The following is a 27,922-nucleotide window of genomic DNA, read 5'->3' as shown; positions in this document are numbered from 1 at the left end:
GGGCTATCTGGTCCAGACTCGATTATTTACAGACCGCCGTCATATAGCTGACAGAGTGTAATACTGCTGAGTGCGGCTTGAAACAACAAACAACAAATTTCGCATCCCACCAGTTATGTCCCTTGTTTTTGAATTGTTCGTGTTTGATCTGACGTTCTATGAACATATATATAACAGGTCTTTAAACTGGTTATATGATTCTCTGACACAGGTATCTATATGTACATGCATTAACGGCAACCAATGACATTGTTTTACGAGAAATATTAAAATAATTGTGAGTAAGTATGTGTATGCGTGTGTATTGGTTTCCGCACACGTGCGTGTGCGTGTAAGTCCGTGTTGCGCAAGTAACGCAGCGAGACCAGTATGAATCTTCAAGTTAAAGGCTTCACGTATTCCGTTTCAGACAATGGAAGTATTGTGTTACCCTTAGCAGTGGTGTGCGGTGTCCTGGTTCTCATCATAGTGGCGCTCATCATATATATGTAAGTAACTGTTTCATGAGAAACTATAGGACACTTTGAGAGAAGTCAAATATAACCTTATGATAGTGAAAATTATACAATAACAGTACACAAAACGTTTGTCCCTGCAGCATGGTAAACAAGCTATCCAGGACGGATATGCACGGTGATGCATCGAATTATACTGAAACGTCAACTCATCTTGGTATGCAAACCATCCCCAGTGGATCCCAGGGACAAGATGACCTTACTCCCACCAATGGCACCAGTGGCACCACCAACACATATTCTGGCCTCAGCCATTACAATGAGACGAATGTCTACGATGGAATGCAACGTAATGCCAGTGAAGATGGTGACGAACATAGCTATGGTCGCATTCCCAGCAGACAAGGACCTGCCTATGTTAACTCTGGAAGTGGAGTTGGTCTATATGTTAACACCTAGAGACAGCACACAAGCTTGTGCTTTAGACTCTTGTAGCTCTATAGTCACTTTGAGATCAGCCAGTCTTCTTTATAAAGGCGAATATGTACATATAAAGTATAACAAATAAACCTTATTTTGTTATTTATTTCTCTTAACGTTGAATATATGTTCCATTTTCCATATTATACATTTTCCAGTAAACCCATCAGGTTCCCCGGCCGCGTCACAGCAAAAGACGTTAAAAGACTTGTTGTCACCCTGGCTGGCACTCGGCATCAGGGGGCTTAAACAAGAACTGGTCGGCTCGGAGTCAGTATACTGTGTCTGAGTGGGGTATTCATGTTTAACTGCGGCATTTCACCTCACCACCTTCAATGACGTTTTACAAGGTTTTGTTAATCACCTGATCAATCAGCATGCTTGATAAAAATATTTAGTTCATCTTCTTTATTATGAATTATTAACACTCTAAGCTTCGTATGTAGTTTTGTGTTTTTACATTCCTTTCGAAATACAACTTTCATGTTCCAGTGTATCATCTTTGTTCATCATCCATTATCTTGTGTTGATCTACCACATGTCGTAACGTTAGATAGGTCTCAATTTTAAGTATATTCAAATGTGACATTACTTTCACATCGAACAGATATGTCTCGATGATGAAATGTGTATTGTTTTATGTCATCGAATTAGATGATTTAAAACGTGTGTTATATCCGCCAAATCTCTACTAAAAGTCTACTTTTGTGCGATCCCGACTACATCATGGGCATGCGTTTTTGAATCACTTTCAAGTAGTGAGGATACGAGGTGTTCTCGAAAAGGGAGGCGTATCCCGCCGTCTATCAGAACACGGGAACTTAAAGGTACAAGTCAAAATAGGGAATTGCATCGGACATCATTTTTGTCTCTGACATTCTATGAAAGGTATATATACGTACTTTTACTGTGAACACGACAAATAGTGTATCCGTTTATATATGGTAGTATTTGTGTTTTGTATATTATTTAATCTGTACATTGAACGAACGTTGGTTGTCAAGGTTTTAAATGTGCATCGTTTGGAAGAGGGTCATCAACAGAATGTTTAAAGGACATTGATTAAGTGTTTGGGATCGTATTAATTATTGTCCATGGTTTAGAAGGTAAGGCCACTCGGACTCCGCATCTCGGGGTCTAACTGACCATATCAACGATTAGACACCGGATGCTCGTGGTCTGAGCTGTACTCATTCTGATGAGGGAAACTAACTACATAATTCACAAAGTTGCGTCCATGTTGTGAATGATTTGTGACCAGATTTAGGATTCGTTATTTACGAAATAAAGACTGCTAAATTTAACTCAGGTGCCGGCATGCAGACGTGGTGTACAAGCGCGATAACAACAACAAAATAACTATGACATAAAGCAATACTTTCCTGAAGTCACGTTTACAATAATATGTTAATACACAGCAAACATTTTCCTGGTAAGATAACACCTTGATGAGTGATACTATTCATGCGATCATGCTATCTGTTACGAACTTTCTCTTTGTGGAGTTTTGTGCTTTTCCTGTAAATGTAACAGTGTCCATATTTTTATGGAAATCCAAGAAATAAAACTTGGCAATGTCAAGGATTTCTTACAAGGGACACAACGGTCATGTTACCACATTAATGTATGTCTAACATTTGCGACATTCCAACCACACTGGTATGAAAGGTAATGGTAAGCGTGACACTATAAACCTGTCGTATAAAAGGACATTTTGAATCAATGAATTGAATAAAATAATTTGAAAATGGCGTAATTTTTTTATGCAGCACATATCAATCGCCAATGGTTAATTCTTTTGTCAGATATTGGTTCGATAAGGTAGAGATCAAATGTTCTGATTCAGAGGCTACCGACGGCTGGTTTTACTGCCCCAGGACAATTGCCCACAGACAAATGGCGCCGATAATATAACACTGGTCATATGCATGTTTACGTAAATTTGTGTCAGTACTCTATTCAGACGTGCCCCCAGTAGCATAATACGGGACGATTATATATATATACAAGGAAACTTGTCCAAACTCTGTTCAGAGCAGCCGCTGATAATATAACACATAAAAACTACATGTGTGTATAAATATTTTCCGTAGTCCAGTCAGAACCGCATGTAAATGTAACTCTGTTCTGCACCTTCCCCAAGCCCTAATGAAATCATAAGAGATAGTAGTGACATCAATTGTGATCGTGAAGGAGCTGTGCCGACGTTTCAAAAGAATATCCACGAATGGCCGTCCTTGCAGTGATAAAACAATGTGCCTTATCCCACAAGACTGGTATGTGCGTAATATTGGCATGGCAGCCTTTTGAAACTTTTGCTGACACTATGTTTTGGGTGACACACTTTTTTATTTGTGTGTATCTTTTCAACACTATACTGAAGTAATAAGTTATAAAATTATATACATGTAGATATTCTTAGAAACTCTTATACTGGCCACCAAATATGAAGTCAGGCGACCCTGTCTCTTGTAGTACATACACTACTATTATAAAGTTCTTCGGGAAGTGATTAGAAGCATTGTTAAGCAGTTACATATGTCAGTGCAACAAATGTGAAGGTGTCTCCATTTAACACTACACTCTTTTAGTAGTTGTTTATAGAATATCAGAGCCAATTCTCCATATCCCGTTACCCCCTCTACCACCCACCTCCAGTCGATCGTTCAGCTATCAAACTGCTAATATCCACAATGTTGAAAAAAATAAACCTTCTAGAGTCGGAACATAAAACAAAATGCATAAATAAGTTCTCTGCTGCAACAATAGAGACAGTCTAGCCCTTGAGTATGCTCGCAACATACAGTTACGCCACATTAAAGGTGAGGTGAGGTGAAATGGGGTTTAAAGGGGCACTGATCTAATGCAATTCCCCGGACTGGTTAATGCCTTTGTTATTGTTTTTTCCCCCGTGAGTACCCGGATGATACGCAACGCAACTGAGCGTGACCAGAGACTGGGCTACCGTCTGCAAGTAAAGCTAAATAAACTTGGAGGCTGGAGGCAATAATTGTTTTACGCATATTTGCATAAACACTGATTGGTTAACTGTGATCTATAAAGATTTCGACAAAGGGAGCATGTTAATTAATTTCTTCAGCCTAAACAAACAGACAAAAAGAACGGCGGAGCTCATCGGATGTTATAGTTTAATACTCGCGTGCGTGCTTGTATTAATCCGGACTGATGCCGATTTATAGTGCTAGCTCACTGAGATACCATGCCGCAGTTTAACATGAATACCCCACTCAGACACAGTATACTGACTCCGAATCGACCAGTCCTTGTTTTAGCCCTTTAATGCCGAGCGCCAGAGAGGGTAACAAACAAGTACCATCTTTTAACGTCTTTTGGTATGACGCGGTCGGGGATCGAACCCCGGACCTACCGCGGTCACGCCACATTAAACACACATGTTTGCAGTCAACTTCCCTGTTCGTGGGCCACCAGGGACGTTTTATTAATGCATTATGCTATCAATAGCTCTAAGCTACCTTGTGAGGTTTGTACATATTGTCGCTGTGTTGGTTATGACATTTCGTTGATTGTGTTTGTTCAGTTTACCATTTGTCTTGTGATATGTGTAAGACTATGGTGTTAGATGTTCCAGTATACCCGAAAGATTCATGGGGACACAATGACAGATTTAAGATGTCCCAGGAGAGTGATTACGTGCTAATAGGTTTGAAGTGTTCAGAAGTGAAGCTGTTTACATTGTCTGTGATTCAAGGTGTGGGACGTTCGCAGAGAGGACTTGCTACATACAGAATAGGAACACAACCGTTTTACGACATGTAATGCCTGGATAGAGTCGACCTGTTGTGTATCAACGGACATACAGAAAAGATGTAGTGTACTTCTGATGACTGACATTTAACAGCTATGCATACTGAAAGAGTGTTTATGGCTTGTGTGCATTTCTTATTGGCTGTACACGGTGAGTAAATAGACAGATAGACTTTCCATTGGTTTGTGTACTACAGTTCGTGTACCAAGATTGTTCGTGTTGGCTACTGAATTTTCATCAGAGTTCAATATGTTAAAAGTGTCACTCCCGGACGTGTTTGCTTACTAATGTTTGAGTACTAACAGATGGTACCATTTGATCCTGGTACTTGCGATTTGTTGTGACTAAAAGTACACACATGCAACAACACAACAGCTTAAATGTTCAACTCCCTTGATGTTACTGAATGTAACAGCGCACTTGCATTTACACTTTCTGGTGTTGCTACACGATTTGTCAAGGAAACATAAGATGGTATCAAACAGCAAAAAGTTACATGTCTTTCAAAACAGTCTATCAGATATGGAATTTTGCATCAATAATTTTATTTACGCAAATACAATTTTATTATTTCTAAAAGATGTGAGACCATTACTACAATATTAATTCAATATCCTATATCAGACTTAGACGGATAAATGTCAGTCATGACATCACTTCTGTAAAATGTCACGGGATTCGTTTATATAATTTAATTGTCAGCAAAATACATAAATACACGCAATGTCTAGTGACAAATGGAATGCGATAATAAACGACTCAACAGTTACATATGTAAACATCATGATTTCCTCAGTATTGTCTCATTCTCGACACACAATATTACATTGACAATTGTCATAAATACATTGATGCACCTGTCACTTCCAGATCAATGTTGATTGCAGCATGTTTGTTTCAATGTGGTATTTACCTGAGACTGACGTAAAAACATTTCGATTATATTTTGCGATGTATATTTGACAGTGAACGAGTTACCTTATATTCAAAGGTGACACAAGAACTGGGAGCAGATGTATAGAGGGGTTGGCGGGAACCTTCACAGTACAGCTTCAGTGTTCTGCCGATGAATGGATACATGTCGAGCAAGAGGCGTATGGGAATGGAGACGCCGCGACATGTCGTCTGAAATCAGCACAGGCATGTAGTAAGGTTCACACCAGCAACCAGAATGGCCTGATCGTCAACTGTAATGGGAAACAGTCATGCCGTGAAGCCATAACCGCAACACCCCAAACAAACTGTAACTTTACAGATGCTGCTGCTGAAGTAAAGTACAACTGTATCAAAGGTGACACTTCGTTTAGTTCTTGCTCGATGCAAACAACATGCGTTGTTTTCAGTAATACCACTTTCTGATTCAATTAAACCCACATGCATGATTTTAGATATAAAACCCAATAATCATAAATACAGATGCGAATGTTCTGTACGTTCAAAAACCATGTTATTTTCCGTTTTCTATCAAAGGTTGATTTGGTCACAGTAGGTGTTTGCCGTTCATGTACAGTCGATGTGGTGGTACATGACATCTAACCTCTTTCTTTGCAAGTCTTGTTATTGTCTGCACATCGCACAATGCATTCATTGAAGCATGTATTTTCCTCCATGGTGGTTCCTGGAGTAGAACACACTAACACCCATACAAATCGCAATGATATGATGGTTACAAAGTGTTGTTCTGTCTAACCAACTGTCATCCTACTCTACATCTTGGCACGTTGCTCGTGTTATCGTGCACTGGTTTGCCCGATCAAGATTCCATTATAATGTACAGGATGTTGTAAAGCTGGAACATTATTTAGCTTTTCCCGATTATCGGATACAGTGCATTCATGCGCACACCATGCTTTAGCATAATGCACAAAAATATTATTGTCAACATTTTTTTACAAATATATGTGTTAAATTTAGGTTTGATTAAAATCAGAAAAAATACTACTTGGCTCTATTAGTCTGATGCGACGGAGTACTACTAGTTTAAGTGAGATTAAAGTGAGATTAATCATTGCGTAAACGTATAACGACATATAAGGGTGATGACGTGCATTGTTGTTTTTGCAACCTCTAGCCTGAGTGAGTGAGTGAGTATGGTTTTACGCCGCTTTTAGCAATATTCCAGCAATATCACGGCTGGGGACACCAGAGATGGGCTTCACACATTGTACCCAAGTCGGGAATCGAACCCGGGTCTTCGGCGTGACGAGCGAACGCTTAAACCACTAGGCTACCCGACCGCCCCACCTCTAGTCTGAAGTCGCATCCTAAGAACCTTTAATCATTAGAATTGGTCTTCAGCAATTTAGCGGTGACTAACAGGATCAAGTGGCCAGGCTTACTGATCAGTGACTTGGTTGATTTCAGGCCATCGTATCTCAATTGCATTGGCCGATGCTCACGATGTAAATCGTTGGATTGTCTGTCTCAGACTATTTGCAGATCGCCCTCATGTAGATAGAATATTGCTGATATCGGATGCGGCGTTAAACAACAAACAAACAAACAAACATCTGATAATTTGTTAATTTTGCTGCGAGACACTGCAGGAATAATGTAAGACTAACATGGTATGCTGGCTTGTTCATTGCAACATTCAATTTGTATGTTATCCTGTTGATGTCATTGCAACATGGTATGTTCGCCTGTTGATGTCATTGCAAGACTTACTGATGAGTCTTATGATGGACTACCTCCATGGTCTTGTGGATGGAGTGTCTGCTTGGAGATCGGAACATGACAGCATGTAACGGACATACAGTACACGCACATGTATTGCAAGTCAGTAAACGGAACAAACAAGTGTATATTTTCTGTAGAGAATTAACACTTGTGTTATCAAGGATTCGCGGTTCATCGTATCATGCACCATTCTATAACTGCTACTGGTTATGCATGTTTGGATTGTATATATTGATCTGACGTCGTCCGTGACTTCACATCTTGAGGTGAGCGTGTAGTTCCTTGAGGCCACCACCACGATTTCACAACTGATTAAGGCAAAAATGTAATTACATTTAAAACATCCATCGTGTCAGGCTTTTAGGATATGAAACTTAAGTCACATGGGACAATATCGATCTTATCGTAATCAGACACATATTTAATTGTGGCTTTGTGCATCTATTGTGTCGATTATTTCGCATCATCACAACTCTAGTTTCTTCCATAGTTACATGTACGTATGAGATACACATATGGTAACAGGCATAATTTTTCAGAGAATTACACAGATTATTATTATTATTATTATTATTATTATTATTATTATTATTATTCACCTGATGAAGGAGTAAGCTTATACTCCGAAAAAATTGTGTTCCTCGTGATAAAACAGATGACATCCATAAATTCTCTTCCTTATCATTATTACTGGTACTACTACTGCTACTAGTAGTAGTAGTAGTAGTAGTAGTAGTAGTAGTAGTAATATATAGTAGTATCAGTAGTGGTAGTAGTAGTAGTAGTACCGGTAGTAGTACCGGTATACAGATATCCTCATAACTGTGTTTAGTCTTGCGAACGAAATATTGTTCGTTACAATATTCATTAATACATCTTGACATGTCAAGGTTACACGTGTATGATACCTAGTAAGTGTTTAATTGCACCGACTTCTGTTCCCGATTCATGACATAACAAAAAAACAAGCGCGTACGAATACTTGACTGCTCTCATAACATCTTTCACCACAATTGCCATCAATTATAGCATACGTTTTGTAATTACCACCTAAAGGATACTGAAAACTGATTAAACTTCCTGACTAGGGCCTGACTAGACGCTCATGCCAACTGACTAGAACTACATGCCAACTGTCCCCTGCATCATGACCTCAGTGTGGCCCTGGTAATAATGCTATACCATTTCCAGTGATTCATGTGTGTTTCAGCTTCAGCCTTGATCAACCGGGCGACAAAACGAAATCAAGCAACATGGGAGCAATTTGCTTTATATGACCTGTTATGATACAATATGTCACTAATTTGAATACTAACATGTAAGTTGTTCTACTTGTCATATGCATTGTGTTTCAGGTAGTATGGATATGTGTAGTTCAGGTAATGGCAGAACAACAGTAAACGGGTCGGTGTACCTCCATACTCCGGGATTCCCTGGCAGTGTCGGTGTGAACGGCAGCTGTGTTGTTAGGATCACAGGGCAGGATATACAAGTAATATTGATAGAAGAGAGGATAACGACAGGGAGTCTTAACATCTCAGGTGACGGGAAACAACTATGGACAAGCGTGATAGTAGACGAGTACAACAGGGTGTTGCCGGGACAAGCTGCCGAAATAGTAATAGTCTACGATAACCAGGATCAGACTTGGTCAGATGTATGGATACGTGTTTCTGGTATGTATGAGAGTATACATCAAATTTATCTTTTGACGTTTCTCCTTATTTGATAACCATCAATTTATCAATAAATTAACAAATAGAATCTGCCGGTCTTGATTAGAATTTTGCCTCGCTTTCCGAGAAAACGCGTAATTATTTCAATCTAGTCCAGTGCGATCACTTCGATGATAAAATTCCTTTCATGAACCAATCTATCCTGACAATAAAATATACATAGTTTTGTTAAATTTATTATATTGAAAAATACAATTGTGACAGCCCCTCCAGAACAGCTGGTTCCATCAAAAGAAAAGTACAGTGTAGCCATGATGAAAAGAAACCATCTTTTAACAATCTTCCGTAATATACTAAGAAAATATGATGACTTGACTGGTATGCAGTAGGTTTCAACATATATTATACTGTATTCACAGTTATTTGTATGGTAACAAGTTCCTCAGTAAATAAATGACATGACCTACGACTCTATGGTCAGCTAGTTTCCCCCGTGTCCAGAAGTTGCCTCACTTATTAAAGATCAACATGGAACTCGAACCTAGAGACTGCTACAGAAATGATTGTTCACAGCTTCAGGTCAAATGAACATAACTTCTAGGCGACAAACATTGGAAGCATCAACCACCCCATCACCCACGCCACAGGCGCCATCACGTTCACAAGGTACAACCAGTCCAAGTACTTTGGACACACTGACCACTGCAGCAACAACAAGTACACCTTTGACATCCATGGGTGAGTGTCACCTGATGACGATGATTCATGACCCTGGTCAACGGTGATCAGTTGGATTACCATTATATTTGTGTGGGTATGAGTATCAACATTTGTGATGACACGCATTTGAGAAGACTAGTGTGGTCCATGGCAACAGTGTTATTACCTTGAGTTTTCCTGAGTCTGTATCTAATTACTTGAACATGCAATAGCTTACATAGACTGTCCTGTACAATATGCTATAACATCAGTACAGCACAACTCCAGAAGGTGTAATCAGAGAGCCTGACTGAAAATAGTTTGACTTGGTCTCAATGTGTTTGTTTGCCGTACTATTATTGCAGCTATACGATGGCGGTTTGTAAATAATCGAAACTGGACCAGACAATCCAGTGATTGTTATTTGTTAGCAACGATCCACGCCATCAGGGTACGTAGATACACAATCAACCAAGTCACCGAGCCTGACCACCCCGATCCATTTGGACGCCTCTTAAGACCAGCGACGGTTTCTGGGAACCTCATGTATTATTTTCAGGAATCCCCACGACGGCCATGCATACTAACCACAGAGGAAATCACTCATTGTGTTTCATTTCCCATACAGATTCACTAACTACGTCAATAGCCACAACGCTATGGATATCCAACGGCATCACTACACTGTCTGAAAGAACTACCTATACTACTGCTCCGGGATCAACCGACACAATGAAATCCCTGACCTCTACACCCCTGTCATCAACACACACGGGTATCTATATGTACATGTAATAACGACAAACAATGACATTGTTATACGAAATATGGAAATAATTTCGGTTAAGAGTGTGCATTCACGTGTGTGTGTATACACGCACGCACTCGTGTGTTTGTAAGCCAAAGTTGTGCAATGAAGGCACAGACAAAAGCAGAAATTTTTACGTTAAAGACTTCATGTATCTCGTTTCAGACAATGGAAGTATTGTTTTACCCTTAGCAGTGGTGTGTGGTATCATGGGTCTCATCATCGTGGCGCTGATCATATATATGTAAGTACATCAAACTGTTTGATTTATACGTGTGATATTATGGCACTTGGCTATGAAGTCAATATGAAACCTTGTAAATATTATACAATGATCGTATGCAAAACGTCTATTGCTGCAGCATGGTAAACAAGCTATCCAGGAACTCGCACGGTAATTCATCTAATACTGAAACGTCAGTTCATTATGGTGTGCGGAGCATCCCTAATGGATCCCAGGGAGAAGATGACCTTATTCCCACCAGTGGAACCACCAAAACATATTCTGGCCTCAGCCATGATGTTGAAAGAAATATCTACAATGTAATACAACGTAATGCAAGTGAAGACGGTGAAGAGCATAGCTACGGTCACATAAACAGAAGTGAAGGACCTTCCTACGTCAACTCGGTCAGTGGAGATGATCCATACATTAACGCCTAGAGACAACACACAAGCTAGTGTTTCAGATTGTTGCAGCATATAGTACCATTATTCGCAGGTATAAGATCAGTCAGTGCGTATTTGCACTTATCAAGTATAACATGTAAAGTTTATGTTGTAAATTATGTCTCTATATCATGTTCCATATATACTCAAAGCCATTGAAAACGCACTTCAGTGTTCAGAATGTGTGTATTTTATTACAGTGAAAGAAAACCAAATGAAACCAACCAAAATGACAAACACACCCATTACATGAAATGTTAGCAATAAAGTCCGTAAGAAACACGCCCGTGGATGATGACACAGAGGCTCAGAACGAAGCCGGGACCACCGAGGATCAATAGCGGGCATGTCCACCATATCCACTGACGAATGCCTGAAGTCGCCGAGGCATGGACTGACAACTCAGGAAACGTTGTTGAATGGTCTGCCAGTGATGTTGTGGGGGTGGGTGCGTATGGTTTTACGCCGCTATTAGCAATATTCCAGCAATATCAGGACGGGGACACAAGGAAAGGGCTTCACATTGTACCCATGTCGGGAATCGGACCCGGGTCTTCGGCGTGACGAGCGAACGCTTTAACCACCAGGCGATCCGACCGCCCCTGATGTTGTGGGGACTGTGTCAACTCTGCCACTGTCTGAGGCGGTTGCTGTTGAGTTGGAACCCTCTGTCAAAGCTCGTCCTACAAGTGTTCAATTGGATTCATGTCAGGTGACATGGCAGGATGTTGTTCCTGGTCAGAAAGTCTCCCGTGAACCTTGTGGACGTGCATTGTCATGCTGGAAGACAAGATGATGTAGGGCGCCATGTTGAGCCAGTAATGGCAATAGTGCTGGGCGAAGGGTATTATTCACATAATGCCTTGGATAACCACCGTCTGTGGGACCGGAAACTGATGGTACATCCCATACCATTGTACAGCCTCCTCCAAAGCGACACCTTTCCAAAACACAGCGGCGTTGACGGGTCCCAAAAGTACCAAAAGGTACAAAAGGTTGAAACGATGCCACAGTCGAGTTATCTTGCATGGATGGACGTTAACACGTCTGGCGACGATCACTTGAGTTGCCCCTTCTTGCAGCATTCTGATCGCTTGGTTCCTGCTGGCTTGGTCGAGTCTTGGCATACTGAACAAGTGTCGGATGACCATTTTCGTAGGTGCTTTTAAAGAACCTGGGATCTAGCGTTTCACGTGCAGCATGTGTCAAGCAACAGTGATTGTGTTTCGGTGCAGTGTGCACAGTTGCGCTTTTCACTTTCTGATTCATTGCTCCAAGGTGGTTCGAACCCGAATTGTCACAAGGGGACACATATCTCTCACACCACTATCATGATGTTTGAAAAGGTTTGGGGCAATTGCTCTTTTCACAAGTACGCTCATCAAAAGCTATTGTGTTTTCAATGGCTTTGTGGTAAATCCTCATTCCACCCCATTTTTCAAAGATTCGTTTATCACCTGATCAATCAGCTTGCTTGATAATTAAATTTAGTTTACCTACTTCGTTATGAATTAATATTATTCTAAGCTATGAACATATCTGGTTATGCTTTTTCACATATCTTTGAAACAAAATAGTGGTCTGTATATTCAGCGTGAGACTAACCAGTGTTTCTATAAAGGCCAACGTATACATATAAACTTTATTTTCGTAATTATTTCTCTTAAGTTTGAAAAGGAGTTCCATATTTGTTCCATATTATACACATTCTAGTTATATCCTCATTCCATAACATTTCACAATATTTCATTTATCAACTGATCAATCATCATTTTTTGATAAATATATTCAGTTTATCTGCTTTGTTATGAATCATTATTACTCTCAGCTTTGAACATATGTGATTATGCGTTTTTACTTTCCTTCCGAAATAAAATATTCATATTCCAATAATTATCTTTGTTCATCATCCGATATTTTTTGGGATATATATAGGGACGTTTATGCAAGTTTATGCAAGTGCGTGTGACTGCTTGTAATGCGAGGTTTTTTTGTGCTAGTCAACAGATATAGCATGCCGCAGTCTTAACATGGACAACCCACTCACACTCCCTGCCGACCAGGGTACCATTGTACAAAACAACCTCAGCGCTACGACTGCCGCAAGTCTGTCTTAAGGTATGGGAGTTACGATCACATTAGCACTAATATCGTTTTGTACATCGGCACTCTGGCCTTGTTTTAGCAGACTTGACAGATTTTGGGATGGGTCGGTAATGATATGGGATGGGATCACTATGACTGCAAGGACGCCACTTGCCAATTCAACTGATAATGGTAGAGGTACTGTAAGAAGAGTAGCGCTAAAGAAGCATACTTCGCATACGAAACCTATTTGTAAACAATCACGTCAACGAACATCACTCAAGGCATACATCTTATAATAAACATCTTACCGACATAGTCAATGTCTAATTCAACTTCCTCAGTATTACTGTGTACACACAACATGCCAACATTTGAAAGTAATTTTCTGAGCACTACATGATCACAAAGAACCACGTCATTAACGTACATGGAGCAAAAAACTGTCTGACGAGGATCATAGTTACTTTCACTTCCCCACAGCAAAACACTTCCCCTATGTGAATGTGTGTATCTTTCGAATGCTTTACAGATAATGTACGTACATATATATATTTCCTCTCATAAGTTGTTTACTCAATGGTCTCCTGCATTGCAGAAACACCCTGAATATATAAAGCTTGCAGATAAACTTCACATAATAGACTAGCTATATTGGAAAATCCACTGCTTTCATTCAAAGGTGGAAAACGCAGATCGCTGATAAGCCTGAAAATTGAAAAAGAGGCCGCTTCCGTTATCTAGTGGAAATAGCGGTAGGCCAAACAGTGGTTTAATTCTCGGCCGCGTCATACCAAAGACGTTAAATATATGGTACTTGTTGTTACCCTGCCTGGCGCTCGGCATTGAGGGGATAAAGCAAGCAGAGATCGGTTCGGAGTCCGTATATTGTGTCCGAGTTGGGTATCAATGTTAAACTGTTGCGTGTTATTTCAGTGAGCGAGCACTATAAAATTAAAGCGGAATTGGTCCAGAATAGTACAAGCAGTCACACATGCGTGCATGCACGTCGCTATAAAAGTACAATAATCTTGAAAGCAACGTTTCACCCTATTTTATTCACCTCACATCTGTCCGTATATTCGTGTGCGAATCGCCCGATATGCGCACATGATCATATACTCTTTAAAATGCAACGTTAGGGATAACACTGCATTACAAGGCACCAAGGGTGGGTGGGTGTGTGCAGTTACTGAAATAATTGTGAAATGCTTTTTACCTCAACTTGAATAGAGCAAAATTGTGATGAATGCAATATCGCCACATAATGACGCCGGTGTGCTCACATTAAAGACACTAGACGTATTGTGTTACCATTAGCAGTGGCGTGTCGTGTCCTGGGTCTCATCATAGTGGTGCTCATCATGAAACTACAAGTACATGAAACTGGTCGAGTTATATATGAGTGAGTGAATAAGAATCATTTTATGCCGTTTTAAGCAATATTTCGGTAATATCACTAATATTAACTAATTACGGTATGTAAAACGTTTATTACTGCAGCAGGGTAAACAATCTATCCAGGGGAAACTCGCACGGTAATTCATCACATACTTACACGTCAGTTCATGATATGCAAAGGATCCCTAAAAGATCAAAAGGACAAGATGACCTAATTCCCACCTGTGACACCACCAACTCTGGCCTCAGTCATTATGATGACACATGTCTACGATGGAATACATTGTGATGCAAGTGACGATGGTGACGAACATACATGTAGCTACGGGCGTATAACCAGTTGTGAAGGGCCTGCCTATGTTTACTGTCAGTGAAGATGGTCCATATGTTAACATCTAATATCAACACTCAAGCTATTGCTCCAGAGGTTTGGGTTTGGGGGGGGGGGGGGGGGGGGGGGGGGGGTGGCGGGCGTGGTCGGGTAGCCTAGTGGTTAAAGCGTTCGCTCGACACGCCGAAGACCCGGGTTCGATTCCCGGCGGCCTAAAACCATGCTCACTCACTCACTCAAAATAGGGAATTGCATCGGACATAATTTTTGTCACTGACATACTTTGAAAGGGATATTTTAATAATATTCTAAATTGATAGCAGGTGCATACATGTTGTGAAAGAGCAAAAGCACCAACATGTGTGGGCAATTAATTATGACACAAAGCAATACATTTTCTTCCTGAAGTCACGTTTGCATTTATATCTAACGACAAAGCCCACACTTTCCTGGTATGATAGCGCTGTGTCGAGTGGTACTATTCATACATGTAAGATCATGTTGCAAACTTTCCCTTTGTGTAGTATCATGCTTTTCCTCTAAATGTCACAATGTGTTTTATGGCAATGTTCATATCATTTCATACCGAAAATTCAGCAACACTTGTCAGAACGTCAGTATTATCCAGTTCAATTTATGTTGTATACTTGGACACGATACCTTCGCAGTAAAACAAATTTAAAAAGACCACAATCATATTTTTACGGAAATCATGAAAATGTAACTTAACAATATTAAGCATTGCCTACAATGGGCAAAACAGTCCCTTTCGAAATAAAAAATCATATTCCATTGAAACATCTTTGTTCATCATCCAGTATTGTTTTTTTTATCAATTCGACTACAGATCGTATCGTTAGACAGGTCTTAGATAGGTATATTTAAAGTATACGTAAATGATTACTTTCACATGAATCAGATTATGTCGATGATGATTCAATGTTTATTTTTGTCTGCAATCTAATATGATGAGAGAAAAAAATGACATAAAACGTGTGTTGCCGGCAGGGGTCTGCACCGACAGGCTAAAATAGACATGGAAACATAAGCGATATTTCCATAATCCATTGTATATAATAATCGCGTGTTTTTAAATCACTATTAATTAGTGATGGTGAGAGGTTAAGACGGTAAGGCCACTCGGATCCCGCGTCTCGGGGTCTAACCTATGTAAACGCTAAGACATCGCGTCCTCGTGGACTTAACTGTATTCATTCCTATGATGGAAACTATCTACATCATTCACACAGTTGAGTCAATGCTATTAATGATAAGTAACTTGATACGAAATAAAGAATGCTAAATTGATGACAGACATGGTATACAAGAGCAAATGAGCAAACATATGTAGACAATTAATTATGACACAAAACAATACTTTTCTTTAAGTCACGTTTACATTGATATGTAAATGCATGGCCAACATTGTCCTGGTATGATAGCTCTGTGACAATTGGTACTCTTAATACATCATGCAGTATGTTGCGAACGTTGTGTTATGTCATGCTTTTCCCGCAAATGTCACAATACGTTCTATTGCAATATTGCCCTGAATACCTTCAATCCAGCAACACTTGTCAGAAAGTCAACATTGTCTGATTCCACTTGTTATATATACTTACACGCGGTACCATCGCAGTCAAACAAATTTGGAACACACTGTCATATTTTTACGGAAATCTAGGAAATTAAAGTTAGCAATATTAAAGATTGTTTACAATGGACGAAAGGGTCATGTCACCACAATCACCTATGTCTGAACCCATATATACATCACAACTGCTGAAAGCTGTCACACGCATTTCTCTTACACTGATAATGATTTCTTATATTGCTAACAATTGAGGAAACCGTGTTTGTATATATTTGTAGTTTACCTTTTTCAGATAACAATATTTGAACTGACGTTGTCTATTCTTTGAATATCTTAGCCGCCACCCATACCAATTCAAGCTAAAAGACCAATCCTGTTCTTACGTTTACTTTCAAGTCATGTAAATGACTTTTAAAAAGGTAAACTGTGGAATAAAACATAAAATGTTTCTCTTACATATTAGATATACCACACATTATTCTATTTATGTTTTCTTAGATGTGTAATACCGCCTGCCATCATTCTAAAGTCATCCCCTCATATGACCTGTATATATTTGCCTGTTGTGTCAATTTTCAATGAACAATATCCAGATCAGACATTTAAACTGCTTCATCACCCGAACACAAGGCTGGTATCAAGCACTATTGCAAACATTTGATGTATCGTAAAAAAAGTGTCGAAATAACTTCCGGAACACAGTTTTCCGTCAATATATTCAGTAAGCCTACCGCTTACTCACCTTAGAGAGTCATAGTTGATGTGTTTCCCGCCATCATCGGTCCTAAATTACTCTCCAACTGAAGATGATTTATAATATGTTTTATTCATCATATTACTAACCCATTATCAAATGCTAACACCTGAAAGCACACGTCTATAAGCAGTTCATTACTGGAAATTGAAAGTTCCATACATTCCGCTCTATTTGAAGTACCAAAACCTGCTCGTGGTGGATAATTAAAAACACTCTTTACAGTTGTAAGTAATGCATGTCACATTTCGATGTATACAATGTATGCACAACCATCCAGCATGAAAATCAGTTCACTCGCAGTACCAACCCCACACCACCCTGACACACACGCACACATACACACATGCTACCCGTACCTCTGGTCACACACCACCACCCCCTCCTCACATCCCCTACCCCCAGCCGATTGTTAGCTATAAGAATGCTAATAACCACAATACTTTGCAAAATAACCCTTGTTGAACCGGAATACGAAACAAGCACAAGGAAGTTCTCTGCTGTATAGCAAGAGTCGACCTGGCTGACGAGAAAAGGACATTGTGCTATACGCATGTAGTTACATTTACGCTTCATTAAACATACATGTTTACAGTCATTTTACTTCCCTGTTCGTTGATGGCAATGGTGGTGAAAGCAGTCCAGTATTCGTAGGTCCGTTTTGTCTTGTTATGTCATGTCAGAAGTTGCGTTTACTCATGCATATTTGCTATCAGCAATTCTAAGCTACCTTGTGAGGTTTTTGAATTCGTATCTACATTGTCCTGGTTATAACATTTCATGTTTCAGCTTACATTGAAACACTACTTTTCGCCTGAGTGATATGTGTAAGACTCAGATGTTAGGTGTTCCTGTCTACCCGGATGATTCAAGGGGACGGCAATTGACACATTGAAGATGTCTCAGGAGTGATTACGTGCTGCCATGAACCTACGAACGTTGTGGACATTGCCAGTGATTCAGTTGCGTATGTGTGGGACATTCCTACAGGCGACTCGCTACATACTGAGCACAACAGTTTAACGACATGTAATGCCTGAATAGAGTCGGCGTGTTGTGTATCCACGGACATACAAAAAGGACGTAGTGTGCTCCTGAGGACTGAGATTTAAAAGCTATGCATGCTGAAAGAGCATTTGTGCTTTGCGTCTATTTCTTACTGGCTGTATGCGGTGAGTAAAAAAAAGATATACGTTCATTTGGTTTGTTTACTTGAGTATGGGTTGCATTGTTCATTTTGGCAACTACGATGTGTATTTTCATCAGATTTCAATATTATAAAAGTCGCAATACTGTTCGTTTGTTTATGAATCGTTGAATAAGACCCAGAAATTGCGACAGCGGTTGCCATATGATCTTGGTACCTGTGATTTGTTGTGACTGAAATTACAAGTATACAACAATACAAAAGCTCAAATGTTCAACCCCCTGGATGTCACTGAATTTAACAGCGCACAAGCATTTACATTTACCAGTGTTGCTGTACTATGTATCTAGGAAACAGAAAGGGGTATCAAACAGCATGAATATACAAGTAGTTCAAACTATGTATTATACGAAAGCCTATTTGGGTCAAAATTGATCATAATTTCGTTATAACGGAAAAAAGATTCGTTATTATGAAAATATATTTGTTATTGCGAAAAAAAAATTCGTTATTACGAAACAAGATTCGTTATTACAAAAAGAAATTCGTTATTACGGAAAAAGAATTCGTTATTACTGAAAACGATTCGGCATTACGAAACAATGGTTCGTTATAACGAAATTATTTCCGTAAAAACGAATTGTTTCCTTCATAACGAAAACATTTTCGTAATAACATTCTTTTACTTAATAACGAATCTTTTTTCCGTTATAACGAAATTATTTCCGTCATAACGAACTTTTTTCCCGTTATAACGAATTTCATTTCGTGTCCTTTTCCATATTTCAATTTTGACCTCAATAGGCTTTCATAGTATTAGATGAAGAGATACGAGCCAATACTTTATTTGCGCAAATGCGATCCTTGGATTCATGATAGGTTATGTACTTTCGAGATCATTACAATTTTCTACGGGATAATGTAATAGGCGAATCTTACTTTGAAATGTCTGTCATGCATCACTTATGTAAAGTACAACGGGATTCGCTTGTGTGATTTACTTATGAGCATATTACATAACTAGTTGCTTTTGAGAAATGAAAGCTCTTAATAAACCACTCAACAGCTGCATATTGTGTATTCCCACATAATGATTTCTCATTAATGTTTTATTTGATAATTACAGCATTACAGCTTTGGTACACGGCAGTTGCCTGCGACTGTAGTAAAAACGTTTAGATCTTATTCAGCGAAGTATATTTAAACGAGTTATAATGCATTCAAAGGTGACACCAGAACTGGGAACAGATGTATAGAGGGGTTGTGGAGAACCTTTACAATACAGCTTCAGTGTTCTGCCGGTGAATGGATACATGTCGAGCAAGAGGCGTATGGGGATGGAGACAATGCGACATGTCGCCTGAAATCGTCGTGCAGTAAGAGTCAGCAGAGCCGTGTAGTAAGAGCCATACCAGCAGCAAAAATGGACTGATCGTCAACTGTAATGGGAAACAGTCCTGCCATGAAGCCATATCCGCAACACCCAAAATAAACTGTAACTTCACATATGCTGCTGCTGAAGTAAATTACACCTGTATCAAAGGTGAGACGTAAATTTAGTATCTGGTCAAACTGACACAATCAACATGGTTTGCTTTTAATAATGAGTTACTGATTCGATAAAAATCGCATGTATGATTGTAGGTATTAAACCCAGTAGTCATAAATGCATATGTGAGTTTTAGAAGAAAACAAAATGGTACGTTCATGACAGAAGGTATATTCTGTTGTCTTTCAATCGTTGATATGTCACATTATGTGTCTGCCATTCATGGACATTTGATCTGGACGTGCACAGCATCTCACTTCGTTCTTAGCAATCCTTCCTATTGTTAGCACATCACACAATACATCCATACATGTACATGTATTTACCCCAAGGTGATTATTGGAGTAGAATACCTTAACACCCATACACGTGGCAAGGATCGGAAGAATGTATGCGTTACATTTGTACGTGTTGATACAAATGGAAAATATACTACCTGTCTCTATCCATGTGAAAACAGATGGAGAGAGATTAGGGTAATGTTGTGCATTTGAGTTTTTCAGCTTCTAGCCTGAAGTTTTAAAATATATATTGTAATAAGAGGTCATGGGTGATTCTGTTGCAATTCGCGTGTCAGAAACCCTTGAACCTATGATCTTCTATGATTGTTTCTAGTGTTCTTTGTACCATACCAGTGCTCGTGGGTTACACCAAAGTGGTAAAATCCCAAGAACTTTATTACGTCGAGCTTTCCCATCACATCAGGCTGATATCCTGTGATATAACTGAAATATTATTTAAGGCGGCGATAAATCCAGTTCACCCACGTGTATATTATAATTGAGAGCTCTCATGACGATACGGGTTAAAATTGGTCTTCAGCAATCAATGCTTCTAGAAAGAGAGTTGAGACTCGCGGACATGGCTGATGTAGGTCGTCGTATCCCACTTGCGTAGATCGATGCTCACGATGTCAGTCACAGGATTGTATGGTCCAGACTAGAGTATTCGCGGATCGCCGTTGTGTATATTACTGAGTGCGGCGTTAAACAACAAACAAACAGCTGATAGATTCTTAAGTTTGATATGCGACACTGCAGGAATAGATTAAGACTAGTAAAGAATGTTAGTTAATGTCATTTCAAGACTGACTCATGAACTTTATGACGGACTGCCTCCATGGTCTAGGGATAGAGCGTCTGCATTGGTGGTTCGATCTCAACATGACAATATGTAACAGACGTACAACACACAAATATGTTTTGAAAAATAAAGCTAACGCAACAAACAAGACCAGTGTATATCGTAAGTAGCTTGTTGATGTCATTGCAACATGGTATGTTAGCCTGTTGATATCATTGCAAGACTTACTGGTGAGCCTTATGATGGACTACCTCCATGGTCTCGTGGATGGAGTGTCTGCTTGGAGATCGGAACATGACAATATTTAACTGACATACAGAACACGCACATGTATTGCAAGTCAGTAAACGGAACAAACAAGTGTATATTTTCTGCAGAGAATTAACACTTGTGTTATCGCGGTTCAACGTATCATGCACCATGCGATAACTGTTGGTTATGCATGTCTGGATTGTATCGTCGTCGTCCGTGACTTCACATCTCGAGGTGAGCGTGTAGTTCCTTGAGGCCACCATCACGATTTCACAACTGATTGAGGCAAAAATGTAATTACATTTCAAACATCCATCGTGTCAGGCTTTTAGGATATGAACATTAAGTCACATGGGACAATATCGAACTTATCGTGATCAGCCACGTTTTTAATTGTGGCTTTATGCATCTATTGTGTTGATTATTTCTCATCATCACATTTCTAGTTTCATCATCATCATCATCATTATTATTATTATTATTATTATTATTATTATTCACCTGATGAAGGAGTAAGCATCTACTCCGAAAATGTTGTGTTCTTCATGATAAAGAAGTTGACATAAAAAAACTATCTTTCTTATCATTATGTTGTTCGTTACAATATTCATAAATACATCGTGACATGTCAAGGTTACACGTGTATGAGTACCATATTTTGTTACCTAGTAAGCGTTTAATTGCACCGACTTCTGTTTGTGATTTATGACATAACAAAACAACAAGCGCGTACGAATACTGGACTGCTTTCATAACATCTTTCACCATCATTGCCATCAATTATAGTATATGTTTTGTAATAAACAACCAAAGGATACTGCAAACTGATTAAACCTCCTGACTAGAGCCTGACTAGAGCCTGACTAGACGCTCATGCCAACTGACTAGAACTACATGCCAAGTGCCCCCTGCATCATGACCTTAGTGTGACCCTGGTAATAATGCTATATCATTTCCAGCGATTCATGAGTGTTTCAGCTTCAGCCTTGATCAACCGGGCGCCAAAACGAAATCAAGAATACATGGGAGCAATTTGCTTTATATGACCTGTTATGAAAGAATATGTCACTAATTTGAATACTAGCATGTAAGTTGTTCTACTTGTTATATGCATTGTGTTTCAGAAAGTATGGATATGTGTAGTTCAGTCAGCACAACAGTAAACGGGTCGGTGTACCTACATTCCCCGGGCTTCCCTAACAGTGTCGGTGTGAACAGCAGCTGTGTTGTTAGGATCACAGGGGAGAATATACAAGTAACATTGGTAGAACAGCGGATAAAGTTAGGGAGTCTTAACATCTCAGGTGACGGGAATCAACTCTGGACAAGGGTGAACTTGATCCAAAACAACAGGTTATTACGGGGAACAGCTGCCGAAGTAGTAATAGTCTACGATAACCATTATCAGAATGGATCAAATGTATGGATACGTGTTTCTGGTATGTATGAGAGTATACATCAAATTTATCTTTTGACGTGTCTCCTTCTATGATAACCATCAAATTAGCAATAAGTTAACAAATAGAATCTGATGCCGGTCTTGATTTGACTTTTGACTCGCTATCCGAGAAAACATGTAATTATTTCAATCTACCTTCAGTCAGTCCAGTGTGATCACTTTAATGATAAAATTCCTTTATGAACCAATCTATCCTGACAATACATAGTTTCTGATTTGTTCAATTTATTTTATTGAAAAATACAATTGTGACAGCCTCTCGAGAACTGCTGGTTCCATCAAAAGAAAAGTACAGTGTAGCCATGATGAAAATAAACCCCCTTTTAACTACTTTCCATAATATACTAAGAAAATATTATGACTTGACTGGTATGCAGTAGGTTTCATCATATATTATACAACTCTACGACCTACGACTCTATGGTCAGCTAGTTTCCTCCAGTGTCCGGGAGTCGCATCACTTATTTCAAATCAAACGGAACTCGGACCTACAGACTGCTTCAGAAATGATTGTTCACAGCTTCAGGTAAAATGAACATAACTTCTGAGCGACAACCGTTGGAAGCATCAACCACCCCAGTACCCACGCCAACACAGGCGCCATCGCGTTCACAAGATGCAACCAGTCCAAGTACTTTGGACACACTGACCACTGCAGCAACAACAAGTACACCTTTGACTTCTATGGGTGAGTGTCACCTGATGACGATGTTTCATGACCCTCTCAACGGTGATCAGTTGGATTACCGTTATATTTGTGTGGGTATGAGTATGAACATTTGTGATGACACGCATTTGAGAAGACTAGTGTGGTCTATGGCAGCAGTGTTATTACCTTGAATTTCCCTGAGTCTGTATCTCATCACTAGAACACGCAATAGCTGACATAGACTGCCCTGAACAATATGCTAGAACATCAGTACAGCCTAACTCCAGAAGGTGTAATCAGAGAGCCTGACTGAAGGAAATGACAGGGCGACTTGTCCCATGTTGAATTAGTAACGAGAACTCAACTTCTATCCCTATCTATTGTTCCTATTCCGTTAAGAGGTCGACAAATAGTTTGATTTGGTCTCTGTTTGTTTGTTTGCCGTACTATTATTGCAGCTATATATACGATGGCGGTTTGTAAAAAATCGAAACTGGACCAGACAATTTGTTATTTGTGAGCAACGATCCACGCCATCAGGGTACGTAGATACACAATCACCCCGATTCATTTGATCGCCTCCTGAGACCAGCGACGGTTTCTGGGAACCTCATGTATTTTCTTCCGGAATCCCTACGACGGCCATGCATACTAACCACAGAGGAAATCACTCATTGTGTTTCATTTCCCATACAGATTCACTAACTACGTCAGTAGCCACAACGCTACGGATATCCAACGGCATCACTACACTGTCTGAAATAACTACCTATACTACTGCTCAGGGATCAACCGTCACAATGACATCCCTTACCTCTACAGCCCTGTCATCAACACACACAGGTAACCAATGAGATTGTTATACGAAATATGGAAATAATTTCGTGTAAGAGTGTGCATGCACGTGTGTGTGTGTGTATACACGCGCGCGCTCGTGTGTTTGTAAGCCCAAGTTGTGCAATGAAGGCACAGACAAAAGCAGAAATCTTCACGTTAAAGGCTTCATGTATCTCGTTTCAGACAATGGAAATATTGTTTTACCCTTAGCAGTGGTGTGTGGTGTCCTGGTTCTCATCATAGTGGCGCTCATCATATATATGTAAGTACATCAAACTGTTTGATTTATACGTGTGATATTATGGCACTTGGTAATGAAGTCAAAATGCAACCTTGTAATTATTATTCAATGATCGTATGCAAAACGTCTATTGCTGCAGCATGGTAATCAGGCTATCCAGGAACTCGCACGGTAATTCATCGAATCCTGAAACGTCAGTTTATTATGGTGTGCAGAGCATCCCTGATGGATCCCAGGGAGAAGATGACCTTATTCCCACCAGTGGCACCACCAACACATATTCTGGCCTCAGCCATGATGTTGAAAGAAATATGTACAATGGAATACAACGTAATGCAAGTGAAGACGGTGACGAACATAGCTACGGTCACATAAACAGAAGTGAAGTACCTTCGTACGTCAACTCGGTCAGTGGAGATGATCCATACATTTACGCCTAGAGACTAACACACAAGCTAGTGTACATGTTTCAGATTGTTGCAGCATATACCATTATTCGCAGGTATACGATCAGTCAGTGCGTATTTGCACTTATCAAGTATAACATGTAACCGATTGAACAAGTGACCGATGACCAGTTTCCTGTGTGCTTTTAAAGAACCTGGGATCAAGCTTTTCACGTGCAGCATGTGTCCAGCAACAGTGATTGTGTTTCGGTGCAGTGTGCACAGTTGCGTTTTTCACTTTCTAATTCATTGCTCCAAGGTGGTTCGAACCCGAACTGTCACAAGGGGACACATATCTCTCACATCACTATCATGATGTTTAAAAAGGATTTTGGGCAATTGCTCTTTTCACAAGTACGCTCATCAAAAGCTTTTGTGTTTTTCATTCCACCCCATTTTTCAAAGTTTCGTTTATCAACTGATCAATCAGCTTGCTTGATAATTATATTTAGTTTACCTGCTTCGTTATGAATTAATATTATTCTAAGCTATGAACATATCTGGTTATGCTTTTTCACATTCCTTTGAAATAAAATAGTCGTCTGTATAATTCAGTGTAAGACTAACCAGTGCTTCTATAACAGCGGACGTATACAAATAAACTTTATTTTGGCAATTATTTCTCTAAAGTTGCAAAATGTGTTCAATATTTGTTCCATATTAAACACATTCCAGTAAATCCTTATTCCATAACATTTCACAATATTTCATTTATCAAATGATCAATCAGCATGTTTGATAAATATATTTAGTTTATCTGCTTTGTTATGAATTATTATTACTCTAAGCTATGTGATTATGCGTTTTTACATTCCTTCCGAATGTTCATCATCCGATATTTTTTGGTTATTAATTCAACATGTATACATGTCATGACGTTAGACAGTTCTTAGATAAGTCTGTAATACGTATATGCAAATGTTACATTACTTTCACATGGAACAGATATGTCTCGGTCATGAAATGTTTATTAACCTCTGCCATCCAATTTGATATCAGAACAAATTTGACATCAAATATGTGTCGCTGGCAGGTGTCTGCATGGAAAGGCTATCAAAGACATGGAAATAATTAAATAAACATTTTCATTATAAATATCTATTAATAATAACAAATCTGCGTTGTATGATTCCGACTACATGTATATCATTAGTGTTTATGAATATCTATCAAGTGTGGATGATACCAGGTGTTTGTGAAAAGGTGGGCGTATCCTGACCCTACGGTGGCACCAGTTACATGCAAAGGCAACCCAACTGTTTACCTCGAAAACAACACGACACATAACGGTACAAGTCACAATAGGGAATTGTAACGGACATGAGTTTTGTCACTGATATATTAGAAATCTAGGATAGAATAAATGGGAGAGTATGCGTTTTATACATTTACAAATCTGTACATTTAACGAAAGTAGGTTGTCAAACATAGACGTTTTGAATATATATGAGAATCATCAAAGTAACGTAAAAAAGACATTGTTTGTAAATGCTTGGGATAGTAGCCATGGTTCAGAAGGTAGGGCCACTCGGACCCGCGTTTCGGGGTCTAACTGACCATGTCAACGATTAGACACCGGGTGTTCGTGGTCTTAACTGTATCCATGCTGATGGGGAAAAAAACTAACTACATAATTCACACAGTTGTGTTAATCTTGCTAAGGATTTGTGACCAGATATGTAACTAGTTATTTACGAAATATAGACTTCTAAATTAATACCAGGTGGCGACAAGCACAATATAAAAGGAATATATTTCCTGAAGTCACGTTTACACTGACATGTAACTACATTGCCCGAATTTTCCTGGTATGATAGCATATTATGCATACTACTATGCATAGGATCATGCCATCTGTTGCGAACTTTATCTCTGTGTAGTGTCATGCTTTTCCTGTAAATGTCACAATGTGTTTAATGGCATTGTTGCATTTCATATCGAAAATTCAGTAACACTATTCAGAAAGTCAGTATTATCCTGTTCGATTTATGTTGTAATACTTGGACACGATGCTATCGCAGTAAAACAAATTTAAAAGGACTACGGTCATATTTTTACGGAAATCATGAAAATGTAACTTAACGATATTAAGCATAGCCTACAATGGGCAAAACAGTCCCTTTCGAAATAAAAAATCATATTCCATTGAAACATCTTTGTTCATCATCCAGTATTTTTTTTTTATCAATTCGACGACAGATCGTAACGTTAGACAGGTCTTAGATAGGTATATATAAAGTATACGTAAACGTTTACCTTCAGATGAAACAGATTATGTCAATGATGATTCAATGTTTATTTTTGTCTGTCATCTAATATGAGGAGAGAAGAAAATGACATAAAACGTGTGTTGCCGGCAGGGGTCTGTACCCAAAAGCTAACATAGACATGGAAATACAAGCGACATTTCCATAATCCATTGTATATATGATAATCGTATGTTTTTAAATCACTATTAATTAGTGATGGTGAGAGGTTAAGACAGTAAGGCCACTCGGATCCTACGTCTTGGGGTCTAACCCATGTAAACGCTGAGACATCGCGTCCTCGTGGACTTAACTGTATTCATTCCGATGATGGAAACTATCTACATCATTCACACAGTTGCGTCAATGTTATTGATGATACGTAACTTGATACGAAATAAAGAATGCTAAATTGATGACACAAAATAATACTTTTCTTTAAGTCACGTTTACATTGATATGTAAATGCATGGCCAACATTGTCCTGGTATGATAGCTCTGTGACAATTGGTACTCTTAATGCAAATGTCACAATGTGTTCTATTGCAATTTTGCCCTGAATACCTTCAATCCAGCAACACTTGTCAGAAAGTCA

The 27,922-nt window shown here is 39.2% G+C and overlaps 2 protein-coding genes and 1 long non-coding RNA gene across 3 annotated transcripts; all 3 read left to right on the top strand.

Moving 5' to 3' along the window:
* The first annotated feature begins 214 nt into the window (after positions 1-214).
* On the top strand, positions 215-1,079 carry LOC125373513. Its single transcript, XM_048384632.1, has 2 exons — positions 215-488; positions 599-1,079. Exons 1-2 carry the CDS (start codon positions 370-372, stop codon positions 912-914), a joined length of 435 nt encoding a protein of 144 aa, XP_048240589.1. The 5' UTR covers positions 215-369; the 3' UTR covers positions 915-1,079.
* A 3,507-nt stretch (positions 1,080-4,586) lies between these two features.
* LOC125373294 (putative GPI-anchored protein pfl2) lies at positions 4,587-25,474 on the top strand. Its single transcript, XM_048384295.1, has 7 exons — positions 4,587-4,665; positions 5,714-6,013; positions 22,574-22,888; positions 23,429-23,596; positions 24,254-24,400; positions 24,578-24,656; positions 24,775-25,474. The coding sequence occupies exons 1-7, from the start codon at positions 4,587-4,589 to the stop codon at positions 25,073-25,075; spliced, it is 1,389 nt and encodes a 462-aa protein (XP_048240252.1). The 3' UTR covers positions 25,076-25,474.
* Positions 10,521-12,990, top strand: LOC124110309. Its single transcript, XR_007218378.1, has 3 exons — positions 10,521-10,551; positions 10,750-10,828; positions 10,947-12,990. It is a non-coding gene; the product is annotated as an uncharacterized LOC124110309 (long non-coding RNA).
* Positions 25,475-27,922: the final 2,448 nt, after the last annotated feature.

This window comes from Haliotis rufescens, unplaced genomic scaffold (genome assembly GCF_023055435.1).
Source record: "Haliotis rufescens isolate VD_foot unplaced genomic scaffold, xgHalRufe1.0.p SCAF_5, whole genome shotgun sequence".
NCBI lineage: Eukaryota > Metazoa > Mollusca > Gastropoda > Lepetellida > Haliotidae > Haliotis > Haliotis rufescens.
The sequence above is the reverse complement of the archived record's forward strand: the minus strand, read 5'-3'. Positions and strand labels throughout refer to the sequence as shown.

Coding starts and splice junctions, on each gene's coding strand:
- LOC125373513 (XM_048384632.1), top strand. CDS start 370: ATGAATCTTCAAGTTAAAGGCTTCACGTATTCCGTTTCAGACAATGGA. Junction 489..598: donor GTGGCGCTCATCATATATAT/GTAAGTAACTGT, acceptor TTGTCCCTGCAG/CATGGTAAACAAGCTATCCA.
- LOC125373294 (XM_048384295.1), top strand. CDS start 4,587: ATGTCCCAGGAGAGTGATTACGTGCTAATAGGTTTGAAGTGTTCAGAA. Junction 22,889..23,428: donor TGTATGGATACGTGTTTCTG/GTATGTATGAGA, acceptor GATTGTTCACAG/CTTCAGGTAAAATGAACATA. Junction 23,597..24,253: donor TACACCTTTGACTTCTATGG/GTGAGTGTCACC, acceptor TTTCCCATACAG/ATTCACTAACTACGTCAGTA.